Source organism: Herpailurus yagouaroundi, unplaced genomic scaffold (assembly GCF_014898765.1).
Source record: "Herpailurus yagouaroundi ecotype Mexico unplaced genomic scaffold, PumYag 67569, whole genome shotgun sequence".
In the NCBI taxonomy this organism is placed as follows: domain Eukaryota; kingdom Metazoa; phylum Chordata; class Mammalia; order Carnivora; family Felidae; genus Herpailurus; species Herpailurus yagouaroundi.
Genome location: NW_024420375.1, coordinates 3994713 through 4005130, shown reverse-complemented (window position 1 = coordinate 4005130; position 10418 = coordinate 3994713). Strand labels below are relative to the sequence as shown.

General features: G+C 51.6%; 1 protein-coding gene across 7 annotated transcripts in view; it reads left to right on the top strand.

Annotated features, from left to right (window-relative positions):
* CITED1 (Cbp/p300 interacting transactivator with Glu/Asp rich carboxy-terminal domain 1) overlaps nucleotides 1-4919 on the top strand; it is a 5610-nt gene extending 691 nt beyond the window's left edge. The window contains exons 1-4 of one of the 7 annotated variants that reach the window (XM_040467704.1): nucleotides 94-188; nucleotides 1271-1388; nucleotides 3587-3711; nucleotides 4314-4841. In XM_040467704.1, the coding sequence (XP_040323638.1) occupies nucleotides 1376-1388; nucleotides 3587-3711; nucleotides 4314-4841 (666 nt within the window). In that variant the 5' untranslated portion in view covers nucleotides 94-188; nucleotides 1271-1375. Of the gene's footprint in view, nucleotides 1-80; nucleotides 189-441; nucleotides 544-575; nucleotides 925-947; nucleotides 969-1270; nucleotides 1389-3586; nucleotides 3712-4313 lie in introns of those variants that run through there. The other 6 variants (XM_040467705.1, XM_040467709.1, XM_040467703.1 and 3 more) reach the window with 6 other exon arrangements.
* Nucleotides 4920-10418: the final 5499 nt, after the last annotated feature.

Genomic DNA, 10418 nt, shown 5'->3' with positions numbered 1-10418 from the left:
TGTGCGGTGCGGCGGCGGCGCGGCGGCGCGGGCTTTACCCAGGCGCCCCGGGGTCGGGTGGCACTGAGCGCGACCGGCTCGCGGCGGCGGTGGCGGCGTGCGTGCCAGGGGCTGGGGGCTCCGCCGCTTCGCCCGCGGCTCACCGGGCTCCGCGCTTCCCTCTCTCCAGGGCAGGCGGCGTCGCAGAGGTAAGCCGGGCCGCCGGGCAGGGCGCTGGGCTGGTCGGTGGGGCCAGGGACTCCAGCGGAGCGGGTGTGGGGAGCGGGCGGCGGTCGGGCGGGCCGGGGTCCTCTGGGGGACTTGTTTTCTGTTTGAAAGCTGTTCTACTGGGGGCGGAGGGGCCGCCGCCTGCCCACCAGCGAGCCTGTTCGCTCGCCAGCGCGCCCGCCTTCCGCCAGCCGGGCCGGGCGCCCGCTTCTCTCGGGGAGACCGCAGCACCTTTTCTCCCCGCGTCCGCGCTTTCTCCAGCTTGGCTTCCACCGACTTTGCTAATCGCCCAGACCGCATCTGGACGCTCCGGCTGTGGGGCTGCACAAAGCTCAGGTTTCCTTCGGGGACTGGAGACGAGAGGGGCTTTTGGGGGGACAAGTTTAGCGGAATTGCGGGATGGAAGTTAGCGAATTTGGGCAACTTGCCTCTTCTGCTCAGCAGACCTTTACTCTCCCCCACACGCACGCCCACACACCCACGCACACCCACGCACACACCCCTCTCCCTATAAACGAGGGCGGCTGGGCCGGGCCGCGCACTGGGTCCCTGCCTCACCGAGCGTCGGACTTGGGAGTCAGACCGCCCTGGCTGCGAATCCCGGTTCCGCCACTTTCTAGCGCTGTGACCTTGGGCAAGTTACCGAACCTCTCCGAGCCTCTCTCACTCTTCTGGCAGCCGGCTTATAGCACTGATTACAGGCGGCTTGGCTAGGGGGTAGGCTCAGCCTGCGGCCGCGTCGGGTACTCAGCGGGCGCTCAGTAAGTGTTGATGAGGCGCGGGAGTGGCTGCCGGCGCCGAGTGCGCCCCCGCGCGCGGAAACACCGCGGGGACCCAAACTCGCTGCGGAGCCCAAGACCCCGCGCTTCTCCCCGCCCGCCCATCCAGTCTCTACAATCGGTTCGTGATAGCGCACTTGCAGGAGCCGACGCTCGAGGCCCTGGTGGCCTGGGTGCTCGCGCCCACCGAGCAGGGATGCTCCCAGCCGCCCCCAACTCCCGCAGCTCTACCTGGGATGCGGCGGGGAGGGCAGCCGAGCTGTCCGCAAACAACGGGCCTTTAGTTTTCAGGTGGCGAAACTGACTGGTCTGGTTAGAGCACGTCCAAGCCAAGCCGCAGTACTGTTTGGATTTTTAAATTTCTCCTGAGTGAGAAAATAGCAATCGAGATGGAGCCATCCGGTTGGTGCCATTTTAACTTTTGGTCCCCCAACAGGTCAAAGACTCGGCCCCCTACCTGCCTCTCCCTTCTCTTTACTTCCTTTACCTTCCCCACCCCCATCGAGGCGGGAGGGGGCTGGCGGCCCAAGGAAAGATCCGTAGGGAAGGGAGGGAGGCGGGACTGGGAACTGGTGGCTGGGGCCCGCGACACCGGCGGGCGAAGAGGCACTTGTTGCTTCGGGTTATCCAGCCGGCTCTTACAGAGGTTTCGCAGTGGTCAGCCCGCAGCTTGGAGAGCAGCCTGGGACGTTTCCGCGCTGCCAAGTTTTGCCTTCGAATGGACTGGGTGGCAGAGTGGGGACAAACTGGGGGAAGCAGGGGCCCGCATTCCGATCGAAATGGTATTGCCTCTTCAGACGGATTCAATAACACTTACTGAGCGCCTACTGAGCCCAGACTCAGGGCGGGTGGAGAGGTGGCGGTGATGGGAGGCCACAGATCCGAATGGAAACAGGGTCCCGCCTAGGGGAGCTCCCAGCCTGAAGGGGGAGACATGGTAAAATGGTCTTCCCAAGAACTGATATCAAAACAGAGATACTTTTTTTTTCTCGTTCTTCCCCCACCCCCTACTTCTTTTTTCTCTCTCCTGTTTCTTCATGATGTCGTGACTGTTGTGTTTAGTATTGGTGCGTTCCGCTGCCTAGCAGCATAAGGGAGGGAGGCTGGATAGGAACGGGGAAAGATGGTCAAGCCCCCCCCCCCAGACATTTTTTCTTTGGATATGAAATTGCTTGATACCAAAGGTACTGGGTTCTTGAAGATGACATGGATTAGATTCCTTGTCTTGTGATCGCTGGCTTGAAATATTTTCATGTTGCCTCAGAGAAGAAACAGGGCTCCAATCAAGCAGCAGTGGCAAACCCAGAAGCTGATTTTCTCATGTTTTCTCCCCACCCCCTTCTTCCTTTCTCTATTTTTCTTGCCTCCTTCCCTGATAAGTAAGTGGTGATGATAAAGACAGGCAGTAAGTGGTCACTTTCTAGAAGTATCTGAACAGATTTCTAATGACCACTGGAGAGAGGGAGGTATGGAGAATTCAAACCTTGTTGGAAAGATTAGAGATACTTTTTAAGGTCCTGAAGAATCTTTGAGCTATGAGGTATTTGTAAATAGGAAATTCTACATCTCTAAGTCATCATGAAGGCTAGAATATATAGGGATTAAAAAAACAAGCTTCTAGGAAGAAAACTTGAGATTTTCCAGAGATTTTTTTTTATTTTCTGGTTTGGGGGCATTCTTTTCCCCCTCATCCCCTTAATCCTTTGGCACTTGAGCTAGGAAATCATTTCTTCAGGAACCATTTGAGTCATTTCAGGTATGATGACTTGGCCAGTGGTCAGGTGAGGCATGTGGGTAGAGGGGTATTAGATCCTGCTCCCAGAACCACAGCTACCTAATGGGAAAGCCATTCCATCTCAGTGCCTCAGTTTCCCTCCAGGAAGAGTCATTCCCACCAGTCCCTGCAGATGGGTGTGGCTGGGCTCAGAGCAGATATCCTGGGAAAGTCCAGTGCTGCCAGGGTTGTCTTGGAGACATGGAGAAAATTGAGACATTTCTAGCTGCTCTCTGGCTGCCTTAGCATCCCCGGACCACCCTGATCAGCCCAGGTTCTCTCAGACCCGTGCCCAAGGCAGGGCTTTGGAACCCCATGATGTTAGCTTTGGGGACGTATTCCTTCCCTGGGCCAAAGCAGCCAGCTTTCCAGGTCTTCCTTGCCCTGACTCTTTCCCCTCTTTCCCAATCCCGGTGGAGGTCTCAGGTCTCCAGCCTTGGACACCAGTGGCCCACTGAGAAAGTGTGCTACTTGCTCAGGGACATTCCTGTCCTCAGAATCAGAAGCTGTGCACCTCACACACATACTTGGGGCCCTGAAGTCACTTGTGTGAGGAAACAATAACGTGTGCCCCTCCCCCCCCCCCTTGGTGATGTGGGTAGCTTGCTGCCTGGGCAGCATATGGCTAAATCAAGCACCTTTCCTGTCTCGGGCCAATGTTCTAGCTTGATCTCCTCCCTGTGCTCAGGTGGTTTCTGGTCTTGGGTCTAACCCCAGTGCCATCCTTGCCTTGTAGCTGTGTGGAGTTACCCTGCTTAGGACTTTGCTAGTGCTTTCTTGGTCAACGAAGACTGTGTCCTTATCCTCTCTTTTCCCTCACATACAGCACAAAAGTTCCAGCTGGCAGCATCATCTCCCACCAGTTTATCCAACTTCTGCCAAGGCTCTGAAATGCCAACCATGTCGAGGCCTGCACTTGATGTCAAGGGTGGCACCTCACCTGCAAAGGAGGTAACTGGTGCCATTTTGCAGATGGAGACCCTGAAGCATGGAAAGACAAACTGATCTGGGCCTGGTGATAGGCCCTCCTATGCATGGTGTCTAGTGTCCTGTAGCAGAGAGGAAAGAAACAGCAGCGATTTCTTTGGGGAGGCTGAGAATAGCTGCTGCCTAAATGTGGTCAAATTGAGCCCACCGAGGTGTTGGAAGATGGCAGATAAAGGGAACAGAGAAATAGAGGGTCATAAGACCACTCCATTGCAAAGATTGCTGTGAGGCTGAGAAGAGAGCCAATGAGATGCCCTTTTCAGAATGGTGAAGTGAAAAGAAAAATGGTGAAGTGAAGGAAGAGTCAGGGAGAAAGAGATGAAAGCCATGAACCCACTTAGGATGGTGGGTGCCCAGCACGGAGGACTTGGGTCTGAGCTCCGTGCTCAGAACCATGGTAGTAAAAGGATATTCGAGCTGGAAGCCTAACCTTCCATGGGGCCTCCTTCTTCCCTCCCCACCACTAGCCCCAAAGGAAGTGCACATAGGGGCTTTCTGAGCCTGATGAATGGCGCTGGCAGAACCATTAACAGGGCTACCATGCTGTGCCTTTCTTTCTCTTCTAGGATGCCAACCAAGAGATGAGCTCTCTGACCTACTCTAACCTGGGAGTGAAAGACCGCAAAGCAGTGGCCATTCTGCACTACCCTGGGGTAGCCTCGAATGGAACCAAGGCCAGTGGGGCTCCCACTAGTTCCTCAGGATCTCCATCTCCAATAGGCTCTCCTACCGCCACCCCTCCCACTAAACCCCCACCCTTCAACCTGCACCCTGCCCCTCATCTGCTGGCCAGTATGCAGCTGCAGAAACTCAATAGCCAGTATCATGGGATGGCTGCCACTACTACGGGCCAACCTGGGGAGGCAGGGCCCCTACAAAACTGGGGCTTTGCAGCTCAGGCGGGAGGGGCGGGGTCACTCTCTCCTTCTACTGGTGCCCAGAGCCCTGCTATCATCGACTCGGACCCAGTGGATGAGGAGGTGCTGATGTCGCTGGTGGTGGAACTGGGACTGGACCGGGCCAATGAGCTGCCAGAGCTGTGGCTGGGGCAGAATGAGTTTGACTTCACGGCGGACTTTCCATCTGGCTGCTGATGCCAACTGTTCCTAAAGATGGAGGAACGAAGCCACCGATTCTGTTGTAAATAAAAATAAAAGTTACTTACAAAGAGATGGGCTGGCTGACAGTTTTTCTCATTGAGGTCTAAAGGCCTGTAGTGTGATCAGATGTTCCTTTTAGCAATTCATGGTGGGGTGGTGAGTGAATAGCTTGGAGGAAGGGGGAGGCTCAGAGGGGGCTGCTCACCAAATGCCTCCAGCCACTACCACTGCGCTTATCCCTGCAGGAGCCCAAGGACCTAGCCTCATTGTCCTAAGACCCCAGGAAGGCTGTCCTATTCAAGGTTGAATACAGGGGGTGTGCCTGGGTGACACAGTTGGTTAAGCATCCGACTCTTGATCTTGACCCAGGTCATGATCTCAGGGTTTATGAGTTCGAGCCCTGCATCGGGCTGTACGCTGATGGCATGGAGCCTGCTTGAGATTCTGTCTCTCCTTATCTCTGCCTCTCCCCAGATTTTATGCTCTCTCCCTCTCTCAAAATAAAGAAACTTAAAAAAAAAAAAAAAAAGGTTGAATACAGGGGCTGGCTGGGGACGTTCTTAGATGTTAGACTAATTCAGACCCATCCACAGCCTCCTTACCACTTGCACATCCAAGTCAGAAGTGTTGTTCTGGCCACATGGTACCCACCTTACAACTCTAAAAGCCACCCTACCCACTCTAGGCCCCAATCTTGACCCATTAAGGCCACCCCTTTGCCCTCTTGCCTATGGGCAATAGATAGGGCCTAAGAAGCATTTTATGGCCTGGGAGCTAAGATTTCTCTGGAAAATTGTGAAAGTAGCAGACTCCCATGATTACAATCTGGGATTCTAGGTGCCTTCAAGTCTCCCTCCAAGTGTGGGGCACTCACTGGTGTGCATGTCCTCCTAACTCCAGGCCTCCTGGCCTGTTTCTTTAGGCTGACCCATTCACCTTAGAGATACAGATTAAGGCTGGGCCTGAGAAGTTCAACGTTTGGGGATATAGCCCTTGCTCTTAGATTAACTGCCGAAGAGGAAGTGGCTTCAGAAGCATGCCACGTGACAAGACTAGACCTGACTTGGATCCTGGCCTTGGGGATGCCAGCCCCATCCTCATGTTGATCCAGTCCAAGAGCCCAGAGACTCCTACCCATATTTCAGACTCCTGGAGACGTTCTTCCTTGGATATTTTAACAATCTTTCTCAGGACTAAGGTCAGACCTATCCCATGCAAGTGCTTTCAAAGCGCTTCCCACTGACTGAGGCAATGCTTTGGGTTCAGCACTCCCTGAGCACCTGCTGTGGGCCACACACTCTGCTGGGCACTGGGAGCATGGATTAAAGTTAACTACCTTCAGGGATGTTCACCCAGAAGGAGAAAGGCACCAACAAAGTACAACACAGTTATTTCCTAGAACACAAGGAAAATGCTATTTGATCCCAGAAAAGGAAACAGCTCCATCTGCCTGGGAAGTCTAGGGAAGGCTTCCTGGTATTGAACTGCCTCATTTGTTTCTTTGTATATCTCACAAGCAATAAATACATAGTATAATCTCCCTGTGAAAAGTAGAAACTTTACTTACCCATAAGGCTAAAGTACCCTTTGACCAACTCTCTCCCTCAATCCCGATCGCCTCCTGCTCTCCTTAGAGGTAGCAGCTGTTTATCTATTCATGGTATAATCTCACTGGCCTTGTTCGGTGCCTTTACACAAAGACATATCTACCCTTAGAAACCGTTGGGTTTTAAAATAAGACTAAGGTTGGGGCACCTGAGTGGTTCAGTTCATTGAGCATCAGGCATCAACTCAGGTCATGATCTCAGTTTATGAGTCGGAGCCCCACACCGGGCTCTCTGCTGTCAGCACAGAGCCCACTTCGGATACTGTCTCCCTCTCTCTGCCCCTCCCCTGCTCACGCTCTTTCAAAAATAAAGACTAAGGTGAGCCAAGGGAAGAATGAGTGGGGGAAAGCTGTTGTGCAGGTATAGGTTCCTGAAAGGGGCTGCGATGGCTAAGAAGTTCAGCATGTAGGGGTGCCTGGGTGGTTCAGTCAGGCAGTTAGGCGTCCAACTTTGGTTCAGGTCATGATTTCACAGTTCATGGGTTGGAACCCCGCATTGGGCTCTCTGCTGATAGCTTGGAGCCTGTGGCCTGCTTTAGATTCTGTGTGTCCCTCTGCCCCTCCCCCGCTCATGCTCTGTCTCTCTCTCTCTCCCAAAAATAAACATTAAAAAAAATTTTTTTTTAATTAAAAAAAAAAAGTTCAGCATGTAGAGTCACAGGGCTGGTATGAGTTTGGGAGGAGACAATGCAGAGGAGGTTTGCAACAGGCAGAGCACACGGGGCCTTCTGAAAGGTCAGGTGAGGAGTGTGTCTTTATTCTTAGTACCACTAGCCCTGTGGCTGAAGAATCTCAAAGTTTGTAGGAAAGCAAAGAATTAGCCAACTTTCTTTTTTTTTTAATTTTTTTTAACGTTTATTTATTTTTGAGACAGAGAGAGACAGAGCATGAATGGGGGGAGAGTCAGAGAGGGAGACAGAATCAGAAGCAGGCTGCAGGCTCCAGGCTCCGAGCTGTCAGCACAGAGCCCGACGAGGGGCTTGAACTCGTGAACCACGAGATCATGACCTGAGCCGAAGTCGGACACTTAACCGACTGAGCCAACCAGGCGCCCCCCAACTTTGCTTTTTAGGATGATCCCACTGAAGATGGATGGCTAGATTCATCCAAGGCTTCCAACAGAAAGACATGGGGTTCTGGGGGAACTGGTGAGGCAGGGGAAGGAAAACAAAGAGAGAACAGAAGCCTGAGAGAGCAGGGTGGGATTGAGGGCTGGAGGTCCGTGTGCAGAGAACAGAACAAGATTGGAGGAAGCAGGAAGCGAAGGGGAAGGAGGGAAGTTGTGGTCAGCAGGTGTATTTCAGAATCTGGACAGCTCTAGGGCAGGGGTGGCCTCAGGAATGAGCTCTAAAGCAGAACAGCAGGATGTGGAGGGAATCTAGCCCCTAAAAGTCTGGAGGATTTGAGGTCCTTCCCCAGCCGGGGCCTTTAAAAACATGATTCTGACCAAACAAAATAGGTTAGCCATCTGGATCCAGCACATGGTCCCCAGCTTGCTACCCCTGACCTCTGTGAGCTCTTGAGCTTCCAGGATGCCAGCAGCCCTTGGGGTGGGGAGAAGCCCAAGCCAGAGGGCCAGTGCCTCTGTGAGAGGAAGGGCTGCCTTGGATCCTGGAGGTAACAGGGGTGCAGTTGGGAAGCACACAGTGGCAGGGAATGGCCAGGGAGTCCCTAGAGCAGGCATGGTGGAGGAGGCACAATAGGAACTTGAACATGACAATCCTGTTTCCCAGTGGCAGGAGGCCAGAAGTGTGGCCAACTAAACAGCCTCCTCTCCAAAGGGCTTGCAGGGAGGAAGAGGCAGGGAGCATCCTTTAGGGAGGGCCAGGGCCCTCCTCAGGTGAGGAGGGGAAGGATGCGGTAGGGGGAGGGGCAGTAATTGTTTATTGCTGGAGAAGGGGGAAGAGTGAGGGAATGTCAAGGGCACAGTACTGAAAGGCAGGGAAGCCTCTCCCCCTGCTCCACCATTTCATATTCAGGCCTTTCACAACACAACAAGACACATTTATTAGGTTACCAGAAGATTCCTGAAGCCAGCTCTAAGTCTTGCCCTGGGAGGCCAGGAAGCAAGGTTCCCAGATGCCCACAAATAAGGAGCACTGTCCAGTCACAAGGAGCGGAAAGAGATGTGTGGCCATGAACACCTCCTGGGACCAGCAGCTGTGTTGCTCCCTAAGGACAAATTAGGGGAACTTTGTCTCTGCTGTCAAGGAACTCACAGTCTAGTGGTGGAGACAGCCATAGTCTTGAAGGATGAATTGGATTTCCATAAGGTAGTAATGCTGGCAGGGGACGTGGTGGGGGGGTGGGGGAGGGGGCAGGGGCATGGCCTTCAGGCACAGGGAGCAATTGGAGCACAAATAAAAAGATGAAATCAAAACTTGGTGTAAACCAGAACCAAGCATTAAAAAGCCCAAGGCTCTTTCAGGAAGAACAAGAAGTCCAATTTGACTTCCTTGAAGGTCAGAGGGATGAGAGAAGGTAAGTTAGTATCAGATCTTGCAATTGTTTCTACCTTATTCCAGAGGCAAGGGGAAGGCTATCATTCCACAAACTGGGACTGACTCCCTACTGGGGACCAGGAGCACCCTGAGCCCTGGGAATACATGGCCAGCACATTGCCCTTGCTCTCATGAAGCTTGAAGTTTAGCAAGGAGATAGACAACAGTCAAATAATCACACAGATAATGAAAATTACAAACCATGAGACATTACAGGAAGAAAAGGTACCGGCACTATAAAAGAGTGTAATGGGGGCTTAATTTCAATTGCAGTATCGGGAAGGGCTTGTGGAGGTTTTGAATAAAGGAGTGTTGTGGTCAGAGCTGGCATGAGGAAAATGAATCAGGCTGTAGTGTGCATGACAGATTGGGATTATGGTGATGCTAGAAGGCTGTTACAGTGGTTGAGGCAAGAAGTGACAAAGACAGGAAATTATGATAAAAAGGTAGCATTTCAATGGGGAGTTGTTCAATGAGTTTCATTTTTGCACAGTAAGAAAGTTCTAGAAATCTATTGCACAACAATGTGAATAACTTAACACTACTGAACTATACATTTAAAAAGGGTTAATATGGGGTCACCTGGGTGACTCAGTCAGTTGAGCATCCAACTTAGCTCAGGTCATGGTCTCATAGTTCGTGAGTTCAAGTCCCACATCACGCTCGCTGCTTGCTTTAAGGTCAGAGCCTGGAGCCTGCTTCGGATTTTGTGTCCCCCTCTCTTTCTCTGCCCCTCCTCCACATGTGTTCTCTCTCTCTCAAAAATAAATAAATAAACATTAAAAAATAAAGTTTAAAAAGGTTAATATGATGAATTTTATGCCGTATGCTTTTTACCACAATTTTTTTGAAGACAGCATTTCAAAGTAGACAGGAAGTGGTGGACTATTCAATAAATGCCTTGGGACAACTAGATACACTACCTCACACTTTACACCAAAGTGAATTCCAAATAGAGCAAAGATTTAAAAATTTTAAAAATGAAACTATAAAAGTACTAGAAGAAAATGAGAGGATTTCAAAAGAAAATATTGACATCAGGAGACCTTCCCAAGAATGACACAAAACCCAGAAACTATGGAAGAGACTGATACATTCATTCAACTACACTTTTAAACGTTTTTTAAAAATGTTTATTATTTTTGAGAGAGAGACAGAGTGCAAGTGGGGGAGGGGCAGAGAGAGAAGGAGACACAGAATTTGAAGCAGGCCACCCAGGCGCACCTCATCTACATTTTTTTAAAACTGTATGGCAAAAAAATATCATTAAAAAAGCAAAATCATAGGGCATCTGGGTGGCTCAGCCAGTTAAGAGTCCAACTCTTGATTTCGGCTCAGGTCATGATCTCACGGTTCTGGAAATCCAGCTATGAGCGCAGAGCCTGCTTGGGATTCTCTCTCTCCCTCTCTCTCTCTGCCCCTCCCCCACTCATGCTTGCTCTCTTCAAAATAAATAAAAATAAA